The sequence below is a fragment of the Ursus americanus genome, chromosome 21, assembly GCF_024610735.1.
Source record: "Ursus americanus isolate L20-20 chromosome 21, mUrsAme1.1.p, whole genome shotgun sequence".
In the NCBI taxonomy this organism is placed as follows: Eukaryota; Metazoa; Chordata; class Mammalia; order Carnivora; family Ursidae; genus Ursus; species Ursus americanus.
Genome location: NC_142147.1, coordinates 33981636 through 34008331, shown reverse-complemented (window position 1 = coordinate 34008331; position 26696 = coordinate 33981636). Strand labels below are relative to the sequence as shown.

At 50.7% G+C, this 26696-nt stretch overlaps 1 protein-coding gene across 5 annotated transcripts in view; it reads right to left on the bottom strand.

The window, feature by feature from the left end:
* Positions 1-26696, bottom strand: part of PLCG2 (phospholipase C gamma 2) — a 141215-nt gene that overhangs the window by 47795 nt on the left and 66724 nt on the right. For all 5 annotated transcript variants that reach the window (XM_045796076.2, XM_087870639.1, XM_087870640.1 and 2 more), the window contains 12 exons: positions 18080-18123; positions 15982-16054; positions 12077-12178; positions 11129-11247; positions 9379-9464; positions 8054-8174; positions 7551-7719; positions 4360-4464; positions 3292-3381; positions 2532-2707; positions 1142-1342; positions 59-178 (listed from right to left, as the gene is read on the bottom strand). In XM_045796076.2, the coding sequence (XP_045652032.2) occupies positions 59-178; positions 1142-1342; positions 2532-2707; positions 3292-3381; positions 4360-4464; positions 7551-7719; positions 8054-8174; positions 9379-9464; positions 11129-11247; positions 12077-12178; positions 15982-16054; positions 18080-18123 (1406 nt within the window). The remainder of the gene's footprint in view (positions 1-58; positions 179-1141; positions 1343-2531; positions 2708-3291; positions 3382-4359; positions 4465-7550; positions 7720-8053; positions 8175-9378; positions 9465-11128; positions 11248-12076; positions 12179-15981; positions 16055-18079; positions 18124-26696) is intronic.

Here is a 26696-nt window from a genome sequence, read left to right as displayed (position 1 = left end):
CCGGTCCCTCCCAGGCCTCCTCTGGCGAGCATGTGCCGGCTCCCGCCCGCCCGCTCACCTGAAGGTGATGGCGTAGGAGTCGGTGCCCTCCCGCCTCCGGATCAGGAAGGCGCCATCCCGGGGAACCCTCATGAGCATGTCCTCTGCTTCCCCGCGGCTCAGCCCATCATAGTACCACCTACGGCACAGGGAAAAGGGCCAAGTGAGGGGGCCCCCCATGGAGGAGGAAGCACTGGGCTCTGACGATGCCTGGAATAGGGCCCCAGAAAGCACCATGGAAATGACACCGTGGGCTTCCCCACCCAAAAATGCCGCTGAAGATAGCAGGTTTTAAAAGACCACCAAAATGTAGCTAAGACATTCCTCTAGTAGGTCTGCCTGGAGCACGAGAGAATAAATTTAACTTAACTGTACCCCCACCCCCACCCCATCAGCCTGACTCAGGGCCAGCATCTGTCACTGCAGAGAAGAGAAAATCAGAGGCAGAGAACACAGGGAACAGAATTTTAGAAAGGTCTTTTTGTTTGGCTGGTCTTCGGTTACTTTTAAAGATATGAAACAGCAAATTTTAAAAGGCAACCTATACGAGTATAGACAGAAGAAAGAAAGCAGCTGTAAGTTACAAGGCCTCTCAGTAATATACATTTTAGCAGACTTCTGCTTAAAAATAACTCCCCCCCTTATTTCCAGAATTGGTTAACCCTTTGCAAGCTATAACTAATATTCATTTCACTGGATAAACAATGAAGGGGAGATCTGTGCGATTACTTTTTTCTTGTTCACTTTCAGAATGAACAGGAATGAGCTTGGACAAGCAGAACGATATCACTGGGCCAAAATCCACCTCCAAAGATCAAAGCCCAAGAGCTCAGGACTGTGAAGGAGAAGGGCAGGGGGGGAGCCAAGAGAAAGAGAACACAGAGCATAAAAAGGAAGGCAGAGTAGGTGTCTGGAAACTGCGGCCATCCTGGAGAATTTAAGAGATCCCAGGGGGCCTGGGTGAGGGGCCCTGTGGGAAGTTGGGCCCCAGCACCCCCACAAGGCTGGCTTTTCTGACTGGTGAACACAGTCCGCCTGGGTGTCTGCACCCACTAAACCTGGGGCCTGAGGTCTGCTGCCCCGGGAGCACGGGCACACATACGGCTTTGACTCGTGGGGGTTGGGGTTGGGCACAGGGTCGGTGAGCCGGAGCTCAAACTCTGTGCAACGCAGGTGCGTCTCGCGGTAGTGCTGGATGAGGGCATAGATGCTGGTGAACGTGAGGTTGTCAGTCAGGAAGTACTTCATGGTCCCGCCCTCCATGGTGGAACGGATCCGGCAGTGCTGGACCCGGCCGGACCGCCTGGAGGGAGAGGGACAACATTAGCACCAAGGCTGGGCCCACTGGCCCTTCCTGCACCCGGGGTGGTAGAGAACATGCAAGGGGGGAGGGGCACGTGGCGGGGGGAGAACTGCAGCCAGGGGCATGGAAGGGTAGGCACTATGAGTGGCCACACAGGCCTCCCTCTGCTCCTAGAACAGGCTTGGGATTTAGCGCAGGATGGGCCTTTAGCCTGGAATCCAGAACATTCTACCTACTTCCTCCACCTACGTTTACCTACATAACTCCTACTCTGGAGCCAGATGGCCTAGGTGTAAATCCTGACTCAGACACTTATGTGCTAAGTGACCTTGAACAAGTGACTTGTCCTCTCTGAGCTTCCACATCATCATTCTTGTGGTCTGTCCTCGCTGAGCTGTGCTGCCTGGCACATGGGAAGCATCTTGTAGGTATGAATTGTCACTATTACAGGTATGTTGTTACAATGTGTCTTCATTGAAACACCACTTCTTGCAGGAAGTCTTCCTTGATCACTCCCTCCCCCAATGTTACATCAGGCCCCACGCTCACGGACTTTTGTAACATCTAGCATTTTTTGCATTGCATGTATCACAACTACATTTATAGATCGACTTTTTCATTGTCTATCTCCCTGATCAGACTCTAATCTCCAACAGGACAGGGACCCTGTCTGCCTGATCGCTGTGCCCAGCACAGAGCAATCCCTCAATGAATATCCTTTAGTGAATGAAGGTACTAATGTGTGAGTGAGTGAGTGATCTCACAACAGCTCCATAAAGCCACCTTTAGAATCTCTATTTTAGAGACAAGGAAACAGAGATTGCAGGAGGTTGAGTGACTTACCCAGGGGCACCCCACCTGCTCTAGAGCCAGGAGTGGGGGACTGGGGGGGGTGTAAGTGAGACCACACCATCCTTAGTGCAGAGTCAGATCCTGTCTTTACTTAAAATGTTGATGATACTGTGGTTCATCACGGATTTTTCATTACTTCTGATTTTTAAAAAATATTGCATTGAAATACCACTAATCTTGACTGCTGCGTGTTTTGGGCCTCACCTGCCTCAGCCCACCTGTGCCCCGCACGGATCCCTAAATGAAGTCTGGGGTTCTGGTCTAGGCCTGGGCTCGCACAACTCGCCGCATGGCCCCCGACCTGGCCAGCTGCGAGGCGAAGGCGGCATGCCCTTACCAGAAGGACAGCGTGTAGTCGTTGGGGAAGGTCTTGCTCTCCCGCACCAGGAAGGTCCCATCCTTGCCCCCTGTCTCCGCACAGTATTCCTGCAGCAGCTTCTCGGCACTCGCCCTCTTCTCCACCTTCTTGTGGAACCACTCCTCCCCAAAGTGCAGCTCCGTAGGGGGTATGTCCTGGGCCGCAAAGAGAGGAGTTTCTGAGAACCTCGACCAGACCCCCTGCGTGGCCAGACTGGTCCCTCTGAGCATGCTGGCTCGGGACTGGATAGCAGACAGGCTGGCTTCAGCCTGCCCTCACCCCAAGAGGTCTGGGAAGACGGCTTCCACTGCCTTCGCTTGCCTGCCACCATGGGTGGTGGCCTCCTGGAGTCCTAAGACATGGGCTAAGGGGTCCCCAGTACAGGTTTCAACTCTACTGCACGAGGAGTGTGAGAGCCATAGAGCCCTGGAGGCTGCACTCAAGAAAGAGCACCAAAGATGGCCAGCAGCCGGAGGGGGGAGGGCAGGAAAGCTGGGAATCAGGCTGGAGGTGGGGCTGGACAGAGCCTCCAAATGCCCGCCCCTCCCACCCAGAGCACAGGCCTATCAGGCCCTTCAGAGAGCCGGAAGGACCCCCGTGAATCTCATTGATTGGTCAGCCAGCCAATCAGAGAAGAGCCAGGCAGACCTCGGTACCCAAACAGGCAGCTCTTGGGCTGAGGATGTCGGGGCCTGTGGGCCACGCAAGAAAGGCAGGGTTGGGAGGCCGTGTCCCCTACCTGGGGCAGTTCCTCTTCTGCAGTCTGTTCAATGTCGTCGCTGAACGACAGCTTGGCATCAGCGATGGCACAGTAGTGCCGAGTCCACTTCTAGAAAGGGAAACCAGCGTTAGCTCCCCCCTCAGTCTTTGCCCCATCAACTCTGGGGCCCAGGGGCCCTGCCCGGCATCGCCCCAGCAGGTACGAGGGACGCCCCTTTCCCACTTTCCTAGACATTTCCAGTAGTTTCAGGGAATTCCACCCCCTACAAGACGTTTCTTCTAAAACATCTATTTTTGGGTTCTTTTCGCATTTTCAGGACTTTTTTTATTCACTGTGTCTATGAGTAGATACAACCGAGTATCAAATTTCTAGTTCATATTTATTTAATTTGAAGCCTTTTATGAATGATGGGATCCTTTTTTGGGTCTAGTGACAAGTCTTCTATTACCTCCACTTTTTCTGACTTTCAGGATTTCTCAGCCAGTTTGTCTAAAGACTCTTCAACATCTGTGACTTAATTCTTTAAACACTAACAATTTATAATATTTCTAGGATCTAAGAACAAACATATCAAAATATATGCAAACAGATTTGCATGTTAGGTTACAGGATGTGAGAAGTGGCATTAGCATTCAAAACGCACTCCTCTCAGCAAAATAAGGGTTCAGGTGGAACTGTCCCAGGTAGAAGGTTACTAAGGAGTTAGGACAGCCAAAGGCACTGTCACATCTTGGACTGAACCCTGGACCAAAAAAAGGACATCAGTGGACCAACTGGTAAAACTGGAATAAGGTCCATGAATTAATTAGTGGTACTGCACCCATGTTCATTTCCTGCTTCCAATAATCACAGTCTGGTTATGGAGGATCTTAGTATTTGGGGAAGCTGAGTGAACGGTATATAAAAATTCTCAGTGTGCGTGTAAACGTGTAGTATGTTAGGTGGAATATAAAGTGATTTCAAAACAAAATATTAATAATGCAGAAAAAAAAGGTCAAAACGGGACTAAGACAGGAATGTTCTCAGAGTTCTCTAGTAGGCCTCAGATGCACTCAAGGCTCTGAGAAGGGGTGCAAGGAGACCCACCTGGTCGATGGAATCCCACATGTACAGTTCACCCTGTTGTTTGTGCTCATCTTTCTTATCCTCCATGTTGACATCCACGTCACCTCGCGGGCCCAGCTTCTTATGCTGAGGGGAAAAAAATACACGTAGCCTGTCTCCCTCAAGACCCAAGTTTAGGAGCTTTGAGCCAGCAAGCATTCATCCACATCAGCCAGCCAGCCAGCATCTATCTGCAGCGTCTACCTCAGGGCCTTTGCACTGCCTGTTCTCTCTGCCTGGCTTCTCTCACTACATCCAGCTCTGTGCTCAGTGTCACGTCCTCAGATGAGCTTTCCCAAACTACTGGATCTAAAACTAGCCTCCACTCTCCTTCCCATCCCTGTCAGTCTCTGGCCCCTGGGAGTTATTTTCCATACTCTTGGCCCTTTTGTCTATCTGTCTTCTGTCTCCCCTGTCAAAAAATTTAAGCCCCACGAGGGCAGGACTCTGTGTTGCCCCCTGTTGAATCTCCTGTGGCAGCTCAGCAGATAGTAAGTGCTCGATAAATGTTCAGTGTATCAGTGATACCACCTGCATGCCCCACATTCTCTGGCACATGCAGGGAAAGGCAGGAACAGCTATCGAATGCACACCAGGGACACAGTTTTAGGCTGCTGTATCAGCTGTGTGACCCTGGGCAGGTGGCTGCACTTCTCTGGGCCACACACTTCTCATCGGTGAGACTAAGAAACTACAGCAACCTACATGCAGGTGGGTACTGACGCTCCCCCAGGCCAGTATTTATAAATACTTGGTTCTGGTGGCCCGATGGAGGGAGCTCAGGACTGGGAGTCTGACTGGGGCTCAGACTCAGGGCCTCACTAGCTGTGTGACAACTTGTCTTGGTCTCAGTCACCTCCCCTGTGAAATAGGGGTAATGACAGCCAGTGACCATGAAAGACACCCGTAAATGCTGAGGCATGATCTAAGTGTTTCCTTTTGAATGGCTTTGAATTACTTCTTACGCAGGAACTAACCCCAACCTCAGCTAAGCCACCTTCTAGACCTCAGGGTCCCCATCTGGAAAGTGGGCCTGAGGCCTGCGATTTGCCACCTCTCAGAGCTGTAGGAGACTGGACTGTGTTTAGTGTCACGTCGAGCCAGGCTCACAAATGCTGTTCCCGCCTGCTGGGGAAAGGAGGGGCCACGGAGTACCACCGGGAGGCCACGGGTGCTCTGTCAGCGGCCTTCACTACTTCATACCCAAAAACAAGAGCCAGAAAAGATCTGGGGACACACAGAGAACAGTCCCAAGAAAGCAAAGCTACAGAGAAATGCAGACTCACTGACCAGATGCCTGAGAAGCCGTGGACCCCCCCCAGCAGAGCTCCCTTGGCCTCCAGTCCTGCTTTCCCCATGCTGGAAGCTTCCCTTGGTGTCTCAGACAAAACTGCCCCAGGGTCTTAGCCAAATCCTTCAGATACGCTGGTGCTTTTACCCTGCGGGCACCCACACCCCCTCCTCTGGATGACCCTCTGAGAAAGCCCCTCACACCGTCTCGCACGCCTCTGTTGACGTGTCCGTCTCCCCGCTAGACCATGACCTCCTGGCACGCAGGGATTATTCCCAGTGCATCTTGAGGGCCCGGGGACAGTCTAGGAACGTGCCGCATGTTCATACCACCACACATTTATGGCTGTTATTCCCCCAAGCTGGGGGCATTGCCCCCTCTCTGCCTAGTAAACACCTGTCCATCCTCCCATATGAACCTGCTACTGGACAACAAAGTCCGCCCCACTCCTTCTGCCAAGGGCTCCCCACCTGGAGACTTCACATTCAGCCCCCTCTGTGGGAGCTGTGGTCATATGACAGTTCTGACACACAGGACAGGCTGGGACACATCAAACTGGCACCCCGCTTGTTTGCCAGAAATCGCGGGCCTTGGACACACTCGCATTGCCTCTTCTATGGGCTGGAGCTCAGATGAGCCTACAACCTACCATCACCCACATGCACGGGACAGCGCCCCAGGGCAGAGCCTCCCCCCGTTCCATGCCAGGGACCTCCTTCGAAGTCTGGGGAAGACGATGGAGCCCTTTCTCAGAACATCATCTTTAATGCACAGAATTATAACAAACTATATTGAAATACAGTTATTAAGATATTAAATATTTAGTAATATAAATAGATGTGCTTCCTTTTAACTTTTTATATAAGATCTACAGTCAAATCTATTAACCACCATAATTTCAAAGTAGTGATGAGGACAGTATTATTTTGAGATATTTGTAATAACTGTAAACACGATATGAAAATATCCATGATTTCCGCAGGTGACAAAGCCCCCAGGGGCTTGTCGCCAATATTCACAATGGAAGGAAATGTTAAGTTTTACTTACAGGTTAATAAAAATAAAGAGGCAACATTTCCCCCCAAAGTTCACAGGCTACCATACCCCAGATTCTAACTGTGGAATCTCTGGGGTCTACAGAACCCCAGCTGAAAACCCTTTCCCTGGGAGATCGTAGAACAAGGTAAGAAGATGCTGGTTCCCTTGACAGCCTTGTGGACCAGAACGCAAACCTTCTAGAACACTCCCCACCAGCTAAAGAAGAAATGACCTCTTCTATGCTTTAAGCTACTGTATATCTGGTCACTTCGTCTTAGTGATACAGATCCCCAAACATCACCTCTGTCCCTGTCATCCCTGGCTCTCAGGGGCTAATCCTCCCTCCATCTCTCCCCACAGCGCCTGGCAAGCCACCCCCTTCATCCCATTAGCACGCAAAGCCGTTGGGGGCTACTGTCCACCTCCAGTCCATGTCCATCTTGCACACTGGCCTGGGAGCTCCCGAGGGCAAGAAGGAAGCCTGTGTCAATGGAACACCCCCAGCACAGAGACCTGACTCAGACAGGGGCATGTTGGAGGTTTGCCAGAAGAATCCATGAATGATGGTTAATACTTACATCGCACCTGCTATGGGACAGGGGCAGTCCTCAGCGTTTTGCACACATTTTTTCACGTTATGCTCACAGCTGATGCGGTAGGCTCTATTATTAACCTCCCAAGACCAGTGAGGACACAGAGGCACCTAGAGGTGAAATGACCTTGCCCAGAGTCGCTCAGGGAGTTCAGTAAGGAGAGCAGGTGTGAGTCCAGGCAGTGGGACCAGGAGCCTGGCTCAAGCCACTGGCTCTCCTGGATGAATGACAGGCCACCCAAGGCCACCTACCTTGATGATTATCCTCTCCCGCAGCTGGCTGGGCGAGGGCAGCTGGTCAGCACTGGCCTCCGTGGGCTTCATCAGCAGCTGGTCGCCAAACACCTCCTTGAACACCCTGGCCATGTGGCGCTGCTGTTCAACGCAACAGTGCTCCTCGATGGACAGGATCACTGGGAAGCTGTGTGCAGGAGGAGCCAGCTCAGCTCAGCAGGTTGGGGCGGGGGGGGGGTGGCGTGGGTGGGGGGCGAGGGGAGAGGTCACCGGTTTCCCAGCGCCAGCCTCCTCCCGGCTCCAGAACCTGGGAAAGACTTGTGCTTTTGGCCTGTAGGGGGCGCCAACACTCAGCGGAAGACTTGTTGGGAGTGACCAGAGGATGGAGGCCAGGCAGGTGTATATGCGTGTAAGTGTCTGTGACTGTGTGTGTGTCAGGTGTGTGTGTGTGCGTGCGGGGGGGGGGGGCATCTGTCCACCTTTCCCTTAAAAACAAACTACCAGGAAATCGGCCAACTGACCTTGAAGTGACAAAGGCATGGTCTTTGATGGCCTGCACGACGTCATCAAACTTGATCTTGGTGGTCCGTGTCCAGCCGTGGTAGATGATGGGCTTCCCGTCGGGCCCATCCCAGCAGTCCACTGAGGGAAGAAGTGTGCAAACTCGACACCTGGCCGTCACTCCCCACCTCGAGAGTCCACGAGAGTCCACTGACGGCCGCCACAATGCGGCAGCTGCGAGGTTGGCCTCGGCCCCTCCGTGGCTCAGTTACTAGGACGTGGGGGCCACACCCCGTAATTCCCTTCAGGGTCCGGCAACACAAGGACCCCTGTTACCTGTGTACACGCATTACTTGTGCAGTTATGGGAAGACTCTGGTTGCTTAATGAAAGGTCCCCAATACATTTGTCCAAAAGAAACTAGTTTCAATGTTAACTTTTTTGAAAAAAGATTTATAATATGGGATTTTTTTCTGATTTCACTTGGCTTTGTTTTTCTGCGAGTGGAAATAATACAGAGCAATGAGACTTTTTTTTTTTTAAAGTTCATAGTAAAATATTCAAACAAAACTAGATTACATAGACGGTGAACATCCCCTCCAGTTTCAACCCCCAGACATAAGAGGAGCTGACCGTTTCGAACTTAATTTTCTCACATTTGCTTCTTCCTGGAGCGGGGGCCATGCACCAGGCAACTGTCTGCAGGATTAAGCGCATCCCAGTCAGCGCTCTGAGGACTGTGTCTGATAAAACCAGAGCCCACATCAGTGCTCTGCGCCCTCGCTCAGCCCTGTACACCTGCACGCCTTTGGTGGTACGGCCAGGCCGGGAGGAAGCAGCGGGCCCCCGAGCGTGTCCAGGGGCCTGGATCGGCTGTGCTGGGGTGTCTGTGAGCGACTATGGAAGAACAGTCAGGGTGGCATCCATGGCCGGGCCAGCTGCTTAAACATAGAGAGCTTCAGCCTTCCTCAGAAAACAGCCCAGAGGGAAGGAAGCAGAAGGAGAAAAGCAGTGTAACAAAGCCATCTTTGGTCCTGGCCTCCCAGCCCTGCCACTACATCGGGACATTCTCTAGATGCCCAAACACACTGCCCCAGGGTGTCTGATTCCAGCCTGGCCAGACTTGACACCACTCCTTGTCCTAGGGGGAGATCTTCTGGGGAAAGGTCCCCGGCAGTTGGTGGCCACATCCCTGCCCCCAGATTCTACGAGCACCTGGGTCCTCCCTTGGCCTGTTCCACTCATGCCCACGACTAGGGCCTTTCAGACAACAAAAGCATCGAGCGGCTACATGGCAGACCTCAATTCCCCGTAAGGGTGCTCTCCACCGGGAAAATGGTACTCACGCTCAATGCAGCGACAGCCCATCCGCAGGCAGCGGACGTATGCTTCCGTGGATGACTCGCTCCGCAGTTGGTCACCGGTGAGGTACCTGAGGGATGGGGGGGTAGCCATGGAGGGACAGGCCTGCACCTTGGGGCATCTTGGGGAACTTCTCAGCCCAAGTGCCCAACATCCTGAATTCTTCGTGTCTAGAAAGATCCATGGTTAGGATCTGGGCCAGACACAAGCAATTGTGCGGCCATACCTTAGGCTCAGGCCACTATCGTAGGATGTGGACAACGCCACATCGGCAATCTTAGGGAAGGGTCTAGACTGTGTGTTCTTTGGAGGAGCACTAGGTCAAAGGGTATCAGGAGTGAAACTGACATGTGGCAATCAATTAATGACCGTACTGCCCCCCACTCCTCCCACCGTGGTGTCCACTAGGCCCTTAGTCCAATGATGGGCCACCATTTGCGTATCAGGGTCGCAGGCCAGGCACAGGTCTTGAACAACTATTGCTGGAATTCACTATGCTTTGAACCACGTCCACCAAAACAGACATAAAAATGCATATTGTATGTACTTTCCTCCTCTCCATCTCCTCACCCCCCCCCCCTTTTAAGATTTCATGTTCCTTCACTATCCTCTGGGTTTGGTAGAATTCAGCCCTCTAAGCCAATGGCCATGGTGGTAAAGAGAGAACCATGCAATCAATTTGCCCCTGAAAAAGACATCACCTTCCGAAATGCTTCCTGACTCCTGCCAGCAGCGATGCTTGGGAAGGTGCCCATCTGCTGCTCTCCAGATGCCCAGGCCCCAAGACTTTCACCCTTTCACCTTACAAGCGGACTAAATAGCAGAACCTGAGAGCAACACCCACTTCTCCCTTCTAATCTACCCTCTCTTTTGCGATGAGGATAATCTTCCAAAAATGTAAATGTGAAAGTGTTGCTCTCTGGCTTCAAAGCCATCAGTAGTTCCACTCAAGGTTCCACTCAAGCAGAACTGCTGTCCTCTCCTGCCATTCACCCTCCTGGATTCTACAGTCTAATCTTAACAGACCCCCTCAGTTCCTCCTGCCCCCGGACCTTTGCAAGTGCTGTTCCTCCTTGCCTCACCACCTGTTCTTCTCTCATCAACTCCTGTTCATCCTTGAATCAAAGGAGGCCTTTTGGGGCACCTGGGTGGCTCAGTCAGTTGGGTGTACGACTCTTGATTTTGGCTCATGAACTTAGGGTCCCAGCATTGGGCCCTGCATGGGGCTCTGCACTTGGCAGGGAGTCTGCTTATCTCGGTCTTCCTCTGTCCCTCCCCCAGCTCATGGGCTTGCACTCTCACTCTCTCCAAAATAGATAAATAAATCTTTAAAACAAAACAACGCAGGCCTTTTCCCCTCCAAGTACATGAGGACAGGGCTGCGCCTGCTCCCTTCCCTGCTGTATCCCCAGCACCCAGCAAGCACAGGGCAGACACTCAGTATCAGTTCAATAACTTGTCTAGTTGCTTTGCTGTGGCTGCCAAAAGATATCCGTGAAAACCAACTTTGCCAACTTGCTTTTTAGGGTCATAAAAAGAAATGATTATTGCAAACACCAACTGGGAAAAGGGGGTGCATTCCCATGCCCCTTCCAGAAGCTTTTGTACGTTCTAGTCTGAGCAGTGTGGCCCTGCACTCCGCCCGCCCCCACACGCTTCACCGGAGCCGGCGCTGGCGCCCCCCGCCCCGCCCTTCAGCCGCCCAGCCCATCACAGGCTCACCGAGAAACTCACGTGTTATGCGAAGAGGAGATCCAGTAATGCGACAAGGGGTTGTTCATGTCCTGCATGTCCACCACGTCGTACTTCTCATCCCAGATGCTGTTCTCCCGCGAGAACAGGTACGTGAGGAACTAGCAGAGTCACAGAGACCAGATCGTCAGGAGGGTGATGAGGACAGGCGGGGCCTGGATCTTTCTGGTCTTGGCCAACACACACAGATGGCAGCTCTGACACGAGCTCAGAAGACAGTCTCCTGGCCTCAGGTACCCAGATTTGTACCGCAGAACGCTCAGATTGCAACAGGATGTACGGACACATTTTCACTCACCTGGCTGATGTTTCCCTTTGTAACGTGTATCCTGAGAGAGTTGATACTACAAGCGTACGTGCCTGCCGTGTGTGTTATAAGGCATAATAATACCATGAACATTTGTGAGCCCACCACTCAATGTAAAGCAAAAGGACATCACCAGTATCCTAACATCGAAAAGGCAGGGAATTTCCCACCCCAATTCCTCACTTCTTTAAAAAAAAAAATCAGATTGAGCGGCACAGGGCTACACGCTGCTGTCTGGGAACAGCCTTACACGAGGCAGGAGCACCCCAGTTCTCCTCTCGGCCCCACCTCTCCTGCTGCTTCACCCAGGGCAGACGCAGGCGCCCCACCACCCTTCACATCTGGTCACTGTCACTGTGGTTGTTAGATGCTCCCTGGTGGCAGACATCCTCTGGCAGGGAAAGCAAAGAACCCACCCAGGACACACAGCCCAGTAGAGAAGAATGAGAAAACAAAAGGGTATAATTCAGAACCTAGAAGAAAACCAGCTCTCAATCAACAGAGTCAGTCCAGCGGCAGATGACAGCAAAACCCTCCAAGGGAACAGAATCGGAAAAATAAACTCCAGAGGTCACAGATGTGATTCAAAAAAATCAAGCTGAGTTGACAAGGAGCCCACTCACCTCATCGACAAACAAGAAGGGCTCAGCAGTTTCCCTCACGGTGTCGTGGATAAACTTAGTCATCCGCTCACGGACTTTGGTCAGATCCTGAGCCCAAAGCTCCTTAGAAGGACGGAAAGAACAAGAAATCATCAGAAAGACGGCTGGCAAAATCCTTCGTCTCTCAGGATCCGGTTTCCATCAAAGACCAAAATATCAACCTATTTCAGAGGCATCTGCTATCAAGTGTTACGTATCACACATTTTCACGAACATTTTTCTGTAAAGGACCAGAGGATTAAATATTTTAGGCTTTGGGTCACAGCCATTCAATTCTGCTCCCATACTGCAAAAGGGGCCATAGGCAATACACACACAAATGGGCATGGCTGTGTTCCAATAAAACTTTATTTACAAAAACAAGAGGAGGGCCACATTTTGCCGACTCCTGCCCTATGCCAGCTCTTTACATTTATTAGCGTGAAGAGGCCGGCAAGCGCAATTATGTCAGAGTGCCAGGGTTGCTCACTTGGCTGACCCTGGCAAGTTACACACCCTCCCTGTGCACCCCCATCTATCACATGAGAATACTGCCGAGATGGAATGAGGTATGGATTTAACACGGCATCTGGTACAAAGACGCTGCTCCCATCCTGGCAGCTGGTGCAAACAATCCTCCTCGTATGGCCGCCTCGGTTGGTCCATGCCACTCTGCAGCCATACATTGTCGTTTGAAAGAGGAGGAAACAGAGGCTCAGGATGTCACATGACAGCCCCAAGTTCACACAACTAGTAAGGAGCAGAGTGAGGGCTCCATCCTGACCCAGAATGTGTCCTCTCTTCAAAGAGTCAGCCAAGTAAGGCCGCGCTCAGAGGCCTGGGAATGTCTGAGACACACACTCAGTGGTTCAAGAATAGTTTCTGCTCAGAAATGCAGAAGCCCGTTAGAAAAAGAATATACAAGATGAAGTAACTCTCCTGTTTTCCTTTCTAATCCCTAGAAGCCCACACAGAGGCAATAAGATGCAACATGACCCATAGAGTCACCTCTGACGAATGTTGTATGGGTTCCGAATATTCTAAAAGCTCTGCCTTTCGGGTTAATAAAAGCAAATGTGCTACCAGATACGTGTGGGGTTGGATGGGAAGGGTCAGACCAGGAGGTTTGAAAGACACAAAGGCACAAGGACAGATACAAATGAGGTGGTAAGAAATGGCCTCGGTGGCACGTGGGTGGCAAACCCACACTGAGCCTCTGCTGTTGATGCTTGCAAATCCACTGGGTAGGGACACAAAACAGCCAGGAGGCTGGAGCACAGCCAGCTCATCGGCCTACGAGGTGTTACCATTTTGAATATGAGAACACGCAACTCAGATGGGAGGCTACTCGATGCCAGCGCCTCCCCAGCCCTCCCAGCCCCCCCAAAGCCAGGGGCTTCCTCCTTCCTTCTCCTACGAAGCCTTTGCGTTTATTAACAAGCACAGGTGTCACCTGGGACTAGCCTGGCTGGGAATAAAGAAATCTTCAGCCTTAAAGAGCTTAAAAATACCAATACTCTGGGCTTAAAAAAAAAAAAAAAAAAAGTATCTGTTTGGTGTGAGGTAATGTGCCAGGCAGCTATGTAATGAAAATGATGAGAAGAGCAAAGGAAGGGAACACTGACCGGAGTCGGCACTGGGCAGGGACTCATGCCAGACTCCATGGTAAACCTTTGCCCCAAAGCGGCTCATTTTGAACTCCCACAACCCCAGAAGGTACGTATTACTCTCCATGTTATGTAAGCAGAGAAACTGAGGCTTTGAGTCATTAAATACCAAGACCCAACAATGAGCCCGAGACCAACACAGGCACATCACTTCTGGACTCTTCCTCTGACCTGCACCCCCACCCCCTGCCGCCCCAGGGCTGGGCTGTGGCACATTTAACTAGTCCTCCGGTGGGAACTTTGAGGTTAGTTCCGAGTTTTCATTTCCGTTAAGGATTCTCCCATTACTACCTTAGGATAAGTTCCTAGAAGGGCAATTATTTAATTGAAGTATATAAACCTTTCCCCCAAAGTCTTTGTTTTAATTACGTGTTGCCGGGACGCCTGGGGGGGTTCAGTCGGTGAAGCGTCTGCCTTCGGCTCAGGTCATGAACCCAGAGTTCTGGGATCGAGTCCCTCATTGGGCTCCCTGCTCAACGGGGAGCCTGCTTCTCCCTCTGCCCCTCCCCCCACTTATGTGTGCACGCGCACTCTCTCGCTGACAAATAAAATCTTCAAAAAAAAAAAAAAAAGGAAAAAAGAAAAGCATGAGCTCCTTTCTCTGCTTTAAGCTGCTGGGAGCACGGTGCCCAGCATGAAGGTGCCCAGACAGTGCACGAGCCCCTTCAGTGCACCCCACTTCAGCTCTAATCTCAGGGGGAGCAAACGAGCCCTCTCTTGGTCACTCTGGTTCAAGCCCACATGGGGAAAGCAATGGCCTCTCCCTGTCCTCGGTCCCCACTCATCAGGCACCGCAGCAGCTACCACCTTCGTCTGGGCCTCTGTGTGGCTGGCCTGGTGCAAAGCGTGTGTCTCTGTTCATTATTTTCTCTACAATCCGTGAAAACTGAACGTGCGATAAGCATCGGAGGACATTAAGAAGTGTCAGTGGGAGAACAGGACTACTGGGGTTATGTTTCATAAAAAAAAAAAAAATGTCCGTATCTATAAAAGAGACACACTGAGGCGTTTACAAATGAAATGAAACACGGTCTGGGGTTTGCTTCAGAATATTCCAGCAAAGAAATGAAGAAGAGGGGGTAGGGAAGGAAGGCACACAGGTGTGGAGATGGAGGACAGTTGAAATAAAAGTGAAAACATGTTCATAATTTCTTTGAGTGATGGGTACATGGTGATCCATGATGCCAGCCTGTCCACTTCTGTCTGTGTCTGAGATGTTCTGCAATGCGGAGTTTCTGGAGAAGTAAATGAACTGAATATTGCTGTGAACCTAAAATGGCTCTAAAAAAATAAAGTCTGTTAAAAAAAAAATAACCAAACCCAAAAATCAAAGAGGGAGGAAAAAAAGTAAAGACAACTCCAGTGAAATAGATTTAAAAATTTAAATATCTACATGTATATGCATATTTACACACACTCATACACATACACAAAGATCATCACGATCTGACAAATTCTGGGAAGCGGGGCTCCCATCCTCATTTACAGAGGAAACTGGGGAGCAGAAAGGTCAAACCACCCGCCTAAGGTCACACAGCTAGTAAGAGGATCTCCGGTTTATCTCAGCTGAACTCGGAGTTTCTCAACCGCAGCACTACTTTGGGGTTGGGTAATCCCTTGGCGGGGGAGGCCGTCCTGTGCATTTCAGAAAGTTGAGCGGCATCCCCGGCCTCCACCCACCAGGTGCCAACAGCCCGCCCCGTTGTGACAACCCAAAATGCCTCCAGACGTGCCCAAGATGCCCTGTTGGGTAGAACGGCTCTGATGGAAAGCCACTGCCAACACAAAATCCCTTCACTCTGCCACCAGCCTGTCCACAAACATGCCGGGACACTTCCCCATGTGTCATTCGTTAAAGGACAGTTATGCTGTCTCATCCCCCAGAGGATAAGCCTGGTCCCATCTTCCCATCAGCCAGGGAAGGCTTCTGGGAAAGGGACACATACAACCAGCCAGGAGAAGGAGCCGAAGCCAGATGGGGGATTGAGGACATAACGCCCCTCTACCCTGGAGTGCTCTCGCTCTCCCCTTCCTCGATTTGTGCCTGGGAAAGGAGCCCAGACGAGACTGTTCTCTTTCCAGAGTCTGAGACACCAAAGTGGCACTGGACAGGGAGTCCCCATGTTTCAGACAATCACAGGCCAGGTGGCAGGTGGGGAGAAGGGGAGATAGCGGTCCAGGCGGCTCCGCCCCGCTCCCCCAGCCCTGAGCGCCTCTCACCTGCTGCTCGTGTAAGAGAAAGCGCTGGAAGTCGTGCAGGTAAACGGCGGAGGCGTCCGGCCTGTCGGTGTTGCTGCCCTCGGGGAAAGGGAGGATGTTCAGACAGGACACAATCCACAGAAGCTGCACTAGACACGTTATGAGTCCCTCCGGGGAGACAAGGTGACAGACACCACATCCCTGACCTTGTTGGATGCAAGGGGGCCCTGACGCCAGAACCCGGGAGGCCGGGGGCCCCGGAATGTGCACTTCACTGCTCCCAGGTGCTGCCAGCGCACCCTGTGATCAGCAGAGCACCTCCAGGAGTGTGGCCTTGGGGGACACGGTGCACTAAGGAGACGAGGTGACAGTGGAAAGAGGGAAGGGCCCAAATCCTGCACCTGGAGGATGCAGCAGCTGATGGAGTCTCAGAGAATGAGGAGGGGCGCACCAGGAGGTGGAAAGGGTCTCAGGCAAAGGGAACCATGTATGCAACGGCCTAATGGAAAAGAGAAGGGGGGAAGGGGGAGGAGGAGGCAGAGAGCAGTGGGGGACGGGGTAGACCTGAACCATACAGCAAATGCTTGGGTAGGGCTGCTGGGGACAGCACTTCAGGGGAGCCAATGCTAGAGAAGTGAACAGGGCCCCATCAGAGGGTCTCCTCAGAAGCCACAATGCAGAGTTTGCTAAGCCACTGAGGGCTGTGAAGCAGCAGTGGGGGCCAGATGAAGTCCCCCCAGCTTCTGGGCAGATGGGAGAATCAGGCTGAAGATGCAAGACATGGGCTTTGGAGCAGGCAGAGGCCCACTGTCGGAAGGACTTTCTGTTTGAGACGAGGGAACCCTTCACCCTGAACCCAGGGAGACTTCACCTCGGCCAGCAGCCGGCTGACAGACGGCCTTGTGATAGAAGATTCTCGTGGCTACAGAAACCCTGGGACCTCACTGGACCAGCAACCCTGGTTCCTACGGAAAGTGTTTCTATGGAACAGAGCTTTCCAGAGAAATCTGTACTTTACCCTGAGCATTTGCAAGGTGTCTGTGTGTATATGGGAGGGGGGGGTGTCTTTTTAAATACAGGACATAAAACACACTTTAAGCTGTTCCCTTTACTGAACACTCAGGGTTCAAGAGTCTGTTGTCCTTAATTACGACTGTATCTGTAACCTTCTTCACTAACCAGCCTCATGGTCTAACACTAACCTCTTCCTTAAAAGACTACATAAAAGTCATATACTTTGCGGTCTTGAGGTTTCTGGTTTAGAAAGAGACAGAAGGATCAGCTGCCAGAAGGTCCTCATCAATGAGGGCCGATTCTGAAGAGCAGGCCTAGGTCAGCATGCCACAATCATTCCAGGTGCCATTAACCCCAGGACAAACACTTCCCCCAGGCAGACAGGCTTGGGAAACACAGAACACTTCATAAATCCCCCACTTGGGGAACTGGTAAGAACAGTGAGGGTCCTGGGATTCCTGGATGGCCCAGTCAGTTGAGCATCTGACTCTTGGTTTTGCCTCAGGTTATGATCTCAGGGTTGTGAGATCAAGCCCTGTGTCAGGCTCTGAGCTCAGTGTGGAGTATCCTTGAGATTCTCTCTCCCTCTCCTTCTGCCCCTCCCCCAGCTCACTTGCGCTCTAAAATAATATATAAATCTTAAAAAAAAAAAAAAAAAAGAACAGTAAAGGTCCTGACAAGTCCTGCAGTACTTACCCTGTAATAATAATACCATTATCACTACTTGCAAGCCCTTGGCCACCCCACACACCACGTGAAGCACTTTGTATGTAACAACTCATTTTAATTCACTTAAACCTGCTTAACCAGGAATTTCCCAAACTCCTTTTTGGGAAAGCAGGTCCCCAAGCACACAGGCTTCTCTACAGAACCTTCTGGGCCACCTTCCCACCACGTCACAAACCCTGTTGCTGTTCATGTTTATCCATGCCACAGGCTCGGGAAAGCCAATTCCCCAGTAGGAGAGCCTGTCCCTGTGGAGGTCAGGGGCTGCCCACAGAGGCGGCCCTCCTGGCACCAGCTGGCCCAACTGGGAGGCCCCACATGGGCACCAGTACCCAGCACAGCCACCGTGAACAACAATACCCCAGAAGAGGCGCCTCACCCCAAGATGAACACAGAAGAATCTTTTTTGAATTCGTCAAGAATCTGAAATAGAAAATAGAAGAAAAACACATAAAAAAGAAGAACATTGGACAAGTCAAGCCACTCAAAGCAAATGAAGTTTTTTAATTAAAAAATTATAATTGCTATGACTTATAAATATGCAACTATGACAGAAACTTATGAAACAAAAGGGAGAAGTCTTCCTCACCCCCTCCTTAGTCTAACTCCTAAGAAGCAATCTATCTTAATAATTTGGTAGGTTTCCTTCTAGAATGTGTTTGAAGGATATTCACTTTTATTATATCTTATATTATGTCCACATCTCCAAACTTTCAGCAGTTAATTTTAGGCTTTACATATCATTCTGCAACCTCAAATAGTCCTGCCTCACTACTCTGAAAACCCACACTGTATTCCATAATATGGAATATGGAATCCATCACTGATTTTCTGCCATTAGAGTCACTATTACAAAGAACACCCACATGCACGTGTCATTTTTGCCCAGCTACACAAATATTTCCACTGGGCAGATTCCTAGCCAGGGAAGCACCTGGGTGGGTACGGGGTGTGCACAGAACTCTGACAGAGTCACAACTGCTCTCCAAACAGCGGTCCCGACCAGCGCCCCCACCAGAGAACGCATAGCCCTTCCCACACCCTCACTGCTACATTTCAAATCGGTAATATTTCGGTGAGCTAACTTTTCATCTTCAAGTTCAAGAGAAAGAAAGAAATACTGGACAGCTTTGGTCCTGCTCTTCACAGCCTGCTGATTCTCTGACGACTGATGTAACGATGGGGAGCTCCTCCGCCAGGGAGCCCGCCGTAGCCCTCCTCTCAGCTTCCAATGACACCAACTCACTGGCCAAGCACCTTACACGTGCACGTGCACACCCACACGCACACACACACTCATACTGTGTCTGCTTCTGGTTAGGTACCATTACTTAACCGTCTTTAATGAGACTGGGACTGGATAAGCATTTGAAAAATCCAGGGCGCAGGGGCACCTGGGTGCCTCAGTCAGTTAAGCGTCTGCCTTCGGCTCAGGTCATGATCCTGGAGTCCTGGGATTGAGCCTGGGCTCAGAGTCAGGGCTCTGTGCTCAGCGGGGAGCCTGCTTCTCCCTCTCCCTCTTCCCCCTCCCACTGTCCCCTCCCCCCCCCCCCCCCCGCTCATGCACGCACACTCTCTCTTGTGCACTCTCTCTTAAAAAAAAAAATTCAGGGCACAAATGGAAATGCAGCCCCTGGCATGTTACAAGCCCTAATGATATAAACAGCACTCCTGCTCTGGACGCCCCCGCCCTCTTGCCAAGCTGCTTGGAGTCCAGGATGACACGTGGAAAACCAAGCTCCTGGAAAAGGTATCTACAGGCCCCCAGGAAGCATCGGGAGGGGGGGGCTGTGTAAGTCTCTGCACGTATGCTTTTTTTTTTTTCTGGAAAGATGATCTATAGCTTTAATCAGCATCTCAAGAAACAGGTCACCCAAAAAGGTTAAGAACCACTCGTTCAGAAAAACTCAGAAGAGCTTCCTTCTATTTATAGGTGTAATTTACAGCACAGCTATTTCCTCATTTGAAAGAAAGAAAAAGAGGGGGATTTGGGGCAGTGGGTGCTCTTTGGTATTTGGACTTATTTGGCACTTAGACCCCCAGAATAACCTGGTGTTTAAGGCCAGATCCCTTCCAAACCCAACCCCCGAGACTGGTTTCCTTATACCCGGAGAAAGGCCTGTCCGGGACGTCCCCTCAGTCCCCCACTCTACTAGAAGCTTAAGGCCAGCCCGCTCCTTCACTTCTTTTCGATGAAGAACAAAAAAAGGTCCACCCCGTTTCAGCCAGGTGGACAGCTGGGACAAAGGAGGTGTCCCTACTGCAGAGATGTTTCCAGAGCCACAAAATACGGGGAGAAAGGCCCCAGCTTCCCTTCTCATATGCCTGTATCTCCATCCTGGTGCCCCCATTCGCCAAGCCTGCTGGCAGAGGCACCTGGGAACGGGTTGGTGGGAATCAGCCCCCCAAGGTATGGAGCAGGGCTGGGAAAGGATTGAAAGAGCAAAGGCAAATATCACCAGCCTGAAGTTTACCACTTGTACAAGCAGAAGCCCAATTCAAAGATGCAACGCAACAGAGCAGGTGTGGGGGTGGGGGTCACGGGGAATGGAAGGCAGAAGGCGAGAAGATTCGTGGGCCCATCGACCAGAGCGGCCAGTCACGCGTCCACTGCAGTGAAGACTGGGGCGAGGGGAGAAGCAGCAGGTCTCTTCTGCACATTCCAGTGCGAGATGCAAGGCAAGCAGGTGGTTAGGGGACAGTCTGGCTAAGCACTGGCCCTGCCTGGGACGCACCAACCTTTCAAAGACCCAGCCAAGGACGTTGTGAGCACAGACAGGGAGGGAAGAGGAGAATGGAGACAACGCAGTAACCCAAAGCCAGGCACAAACATCCAGGAGAGTGTGACGAGCTGTGATCCATGCCACTGCGTGGGCAAGATAAAGGCCTGAGGACCGACTGGTGGCTTTGTCAGTGTGGAGGTCACTGGTGAGATGACAAGATGAACTGCCATGGGGGGAGGGGGAGGCTTGGACACATGGCTGGGACAGGCCTGGAGATGGAGGGGGAGGGGAGGGCAGACAGTGATGCTTATGGTGCTCCTGGAGCAGGTCCCGCCGCGGGGCGGAGAAATGGGGCAGTAGTCGGACGGGGGAGATGCGTCAGGCAGGGCATTCTACCAATGGAAGAGGTTACAGCATGTGTTACAGGTACCTATGTGGCCCCCACAAGATATGAGCAAGCCCCAACCCCTCCCCACTACATTATGAATGTGACCTTTTTTGGAAATAAGATCTTTGCAGATATGATCGACTGAAGGCAAGGTCCTCCTGGATTAGGACGGGCCCTAATGCCATGACTGGAGTTCTTATGAAGGGGGACATCTGGAGCAGGCACAGAGCAGGACAAGGCGGCCACGTGATGACAGAGGCAGAGAGGGGAGGGTGAGGAGTACCCAGGATGGCCAGCAAACAGCAGAAGCGGGGAAAGTGGCAAGCACAGATCCTCCCCGAGACGTCAGTGGGCTCTCAGCGCTGCCGGCACCCAGACCGCGAGAGACAGAGGTCTGTTCTCCTCAGCCACTTAGCTGGGGTCTGTCGTGGAAGCCCTGGGAAACTCATAGGGCTTGTTGTGAGCTGATGCAGGGCAGCCACGACCTCAGTCACCCCTCGTGCCCATCCCATCAGAAAGGCGGTAAAACAAACCCCACGTCAGACACAAGAAACAGACTCTGGAATAAGCAGGTGTTCCAAGATGACATATCTAGAGCGTCACGGGGACAGAACTCCCATCCTGGTCTACCTCGGTACTTCCCCACTGGCCCATTCGGTACGTGAAAATGCACACAGAGTAAATGCACACATAGTAGTTCTAGCAATGAGAGAAGAATATTCTAGATGCTACAGGCACACAGTGGAAAGACAGCAATTAATTTATTCCAGCATTACTGTTTGGGGTTATGTGGTCCAAATCTACCAAACCAGGACGTTGTTGGCCCCATGTGACCAGAGGTGACATCCTTGACCCCTCTGGCCCCAGCAAAGGATCCGTAAGGTCAGGGGAGATGTCTGTTTTATTAACCACTGTGTCCTCCTGGCTCAAACATGTGCTGAATGAATGTCTAAAATAATGGATAAATTAATCTTCTCTGGGACAAATTGAGAGCTACAAGGAAAAGCTACCTCTGACTTTTGCTTCGCAGGAGACAGGGAAGGAGCCCTGCCAAAGGATGGGGACCACAAAAGCAAGGGCCCAGAGGCGTCAAGGTCAACCTGAGGTCAAGGAACGAGTCTCCCCATGTGGCCGGGAGGAGGGGCAGTGCACCCTCCAGGCTGCAACTCACCCTACACCCCTGTGCTGAGCAGGTTATGTGAGCCATTTGGTGCCAGGAGGCCAAGGGGAAAAGGACAGTGACAGGAAGCTAACCAGAGACTCACTGCTGACTTCTGCACCGCGGAGGCTTCTCCCCCTCCCACGCCCCCACCGCGCATTAGAATAATCTGCGACAGTCCCTGGAATCCTCAGCCAGAACACCATCGCAGAATGGGACTCACTTCCCACACGCTGGCACCCATGTGAAACCTCAAAGCATAAATATTAATCTTTCTCCTAAATGTATAATCCCACATATAATCATAAAAGTTTAAGACGTTTTAATTATCTGTTTGTACGTCCTACTTCTGTGTAGTACGTGTTACTTTGCTTGTCATACAATTTATTCAAACGTCAGAAATGAATTTCCTATCAAGGGCTGCCTGGTCTTGTGGTTCGGCACAGGTAGGTATCAAAGGACCCTCCGGGAAGCCCACTGACTCTGACCAAGATGGTCCTGTTGAAGCAGGACTGGGACCAGGAACACCAAGGCCCCTGTACTCCCTTCCTCCCAGATGAGTCTGCCTCACGAAAGGATAGGCTGTCCTGGGGGCCAGCTCTGTGCTGGACACTCTGCCGGGTGACTGCTCTTGACCAGCCCTCTTCATCCTCTCAGTAAGCCTGGAGGGTGGGTACCGTCACCCCCCTGTAACAGACAACACTGAGCATCTGGAAACTATGGTGCTCTCAGTGACAAGTAACGCAAAAGCAAGATTAGTGCCACCTTTTAAAAATTATAGCTATTTTCTCTTGTAACAGGCAAACAAACAACGGAAGACACCTACATTCGGAGCCTGGGGTGTGGTGATGGACGGCAGAAGGCCGTGTGTGTTGTTTTCTGGTACCTTGCAGGCCTGGGAAGGCACTCGTTCTCTGAATCACACTGGACACAATTCGGGAGTGGATGATTATTTGTGAGCTGCTGGAGAGCAACTCTGAATCATGGGTTTATGGGAATCCTTGGTGGACAGACTTTAAGATGGCCCCCCAGGATGTCTTCCTTCCAGTGTCCATACCCCTGCATTGTCCCTGCCGCTGGCCAAGGTAATAGGATGTACAAGATTATGTGTCTATGACAAGATGACGCTATCATGACCGAGCACCTGTCTTACCGTGTTTGTGGAAGCCAGCACCCATGCAGGGGAGCCCCATCCATCAAAGAGCCATGAGCCGCATCTAGGAGCTGTGGGTGGGCTCTGCCCAGTAAGAAACTGAACCCTCGGTCCTACACCTGCAAGGAACTCATCGTAGCACAACCTCATGAGCTTGGAAGCAGATCTTCTACCACTTGAGCCTTCGGGTGAGACCACAGCCTCAGGCAGAACTCATGTGAGACCCCAAAGCAGGGAATCCAGCTAAGGCACGCCAGAATGCCCGAGCCTCAGAAACTGAAAGAGCAATGAGCATCGTGATGATACTGCTATGCAGCTAATCATAACTGGAACGCATTTCCAAAGGAATCTACTGGAGGGTACAGAAAACAGATCGTATGGAAGGTCAGGGGGTAAAAACAGATGAACAAACAGTAACCTGACCATGGCAGGGTTTCACAGGGATGAAACTCAAGTCCTGGACCAAGAGCAAGAAGGAAATTAACCAGTCATCCTCACTGCTGATCAGAGCTTGTGACTGTCTGATGCCCAGCTGCCATGAACCCAGGGGTCTTCACATGTTTGGTGGGGAGGTCGCTGAGCAGCAGTTAGGAAGCTGGGCTTTCAAGCATTTAAGGGAGAAGTAATACAAGGCTGGGTTTGCTTCAAAATCACATGAGCAGAGGGATCTAGGCTGGGAGGCTGTCAATCACCATCAACAGCCTTGTCTCCCCAAAGGAGCCTAAGAAATCCAGCGATGCCTCTAAGAGCACGCAGCTGTTGCTTTTCTGTGCTCTGTGCAGCCAGCAAGGAGCTCAGCAAGTAAATGATATGCAGACACTAGGGGAGGGGCGTTTACCTGCACAAGAGTCATGAGGTTTCTCAAGCTGACCACTAACTATAGAGCTTGGGGTTTTGTTATCCACATTCCAAGTCAGTTCTACCTTCCAATGCTGGAGTTCCCAAGTCTTTGGGGCCTGGGAGGCAACATAAATTAGTAGCGAGCTGGGGGGGTGGGCAGGGTGGGAGCAGGCGCAAACCAGAGAATGCTTGCTTCCTTCCTACTCAGATGTCCTCACGGGGAACTCAGGACCCATATATAGCCACGTGTCAATTTTTTTTTCATAAGAAGCAGAAAATCTAGATCTTAATATGGAATCTCTTAAGTTTTAAATGTAGGCGATTCCTTGTAAAAACATTCAAACCAGGAGGCCAACTCCAACAGAATATGGGCTGAATGGGGTGTTCTGGCTGACAGAAGCAGGCACCCTCTGGTATAGATGTTTTCCCCCCAAAACTGGGCAATCTAAGTTACCCCCAGAGGATTCAGGGATTCTGCAGAAATCGGACTCAAACTTCTGCCCGCTTCTCGCTCCCAAACACACACACATTAGCCTTAGTAAGAACCGGAACAAACGTGCAGGTTGAAGTAAGTCTTCGGTGGAATTTTATCACGATGCAGACAGAACACCATGGGCTAACCTGTGCTGGCAGACGAATTAGCTTTTGTGCCAACCTTATCCTCAAGCTTCGCCTGCCATCGGTCTGAGACAGCATTCTGAAATCTCAATCCAACGGATTATGAAAACTGTTATTTGCAACTACTGATCCTGAGTGAATCAAACTTTTCTCAGTCCTGGTCAACTGCATAATCGTCATTATCCTGGATTTCACTTGTACATTGTCATCAAACATTTTCATTGTTCTCAAGAAATGATTATAAATAAAACTTTCAGATTTTAACCTAAAAACACGTGTTTTGATCAGTTTTTATACAGCAGTTTTTTAAATTAAGTTTTCATATAAAAAAAGGGAGGAAGGTTATATAATTTAAAAAGTTTTATAACCCATGACCTGATTTAATACCTTTATTTTACAGAGGCCGCTGAGTGAAGGGAAAAGAGGGCTTTCCTCAAAGTCACGTGTGGTCAGCCAAGGTCAAGCTGGGGCTGAAATCCAGGACTTTCAATCCCCAAAGCCTACACAGGCTCTCTACTCTATTTGGCAAACTCGGAACTAATATGTGAAAATGAACACAATACAATGGAATGTTTTACTCTATAAAATAATGTATTTTTCCCCAATCTAGGCAAACTGGACATGCTGCTCCCATTTCTTTGCCTCAGATATATCCAAAATCCCACAGCCAGCGGTCATCTGTCAAGAAGCCTCATCCTTTGCCCACTTTCAGGCCTGCCTACAGAAGGCAATTAGTAAGTGTCTTCTGGTGACTGTGGTTTTTTTTTTTTAAAGTTGACACCACACCCAACGTGGGGCTTGAACTCACAACCCAAAGATCAAGTCGTGTGCTCTACCAACTGAGCTGGCCAGGCGCCCTGCTTCTAGTGACTTTCATATGCTAATCATTTAAAAATGCCTACACTCTTGACCTCCCGTCCCAAGCCCTCATTCAGTCCTCCCTAGAGCCCAGGGGGTGGGGGCAGGAATCCCCACCCCCAACACACAGATGAGTAGACTGAGGCTGAGAGTGGTGGGTGGCCAGCGCGGGATCACACAGCTAGTTCGAGAAACCAGATCTCTGACTCTACGTCCCATGTCCTCTCTGCTCTGCCGCTCTGCTCTGGACCCACCTTTGCCACCTGAAAAGCCCTTTCCGACATGCTGTTCGTGGGGTGCACACCACCCACCAGGTACTGTGCTCCATGCACTGCACTGAACCCCACTTTTTAAGCTTTACACTTTACATGACTTTTTTTTATGGTGAAAGTAATGTGCTCTTTGGAACAAGTCAAAGAAAACGGAGGTGTACAAAAGGAAAAGGCAATTATCTCTCCTGCCCATCTTCCCAACCCCTTCAATACACAGACGAAATCAACATTAGACGTGAAGTCGGTATTGTTCTGTACTTTTTCCTTTGTTCATAAAAACACACAGAGACATATGAAGGAGGATTATTATATCCTGGTTTTGGTTTTGGTTTTTCATCAGACCTAGCTCCTCGCATGAATCTGCTGCTGGCTTTGCTCACAAAATACCGTGAACAGCAGGCACACAGACTCGGTCTTCTTAATCAGCGGCATAACGTGCGGGGCTGGATGGACCATAATTGACCCCGCTCTTCCTCTACTGAGAGGCAAGCAGATGGCTCCCAGGTATTTAGCCAGCATAAGTAATGTCCCAATAAACAACCTGGTAATAAATTCCTAGGTCCCCGTGCCCTCATTTCTCTCAAACGGAGTCCCCAAAATGCCACTGTCTGGTCAAAATGAATGCACATCTTAATTTAATTTTAAAATGGCATATTATCTTAATAAAAAATATTCTCATAAATAATGAATAAAAGCATAAAAAGAAGGAACACACACATAATCCCTCCACCCAGAGATGGTTCCCCTTAATAATTTGATAAATTTCCTTCCACAATGAGATCATTCAGCTGAGTTAACAGAACTTTTTTTTACTTTAATAAGCTGCAATTGAATTCCAGACTTCTCGCACTCTCACCAAGAGGGTAAGAGAGCCACTCCTCCCATTTTCCCCCTAGCTCGCTCTCTCACGCGTCTACAATCTAACAGATGCAAACAGTACGTCCCCGTCATTCCCACCATGTCTTTCTTTGAGGAGAAGGGACAC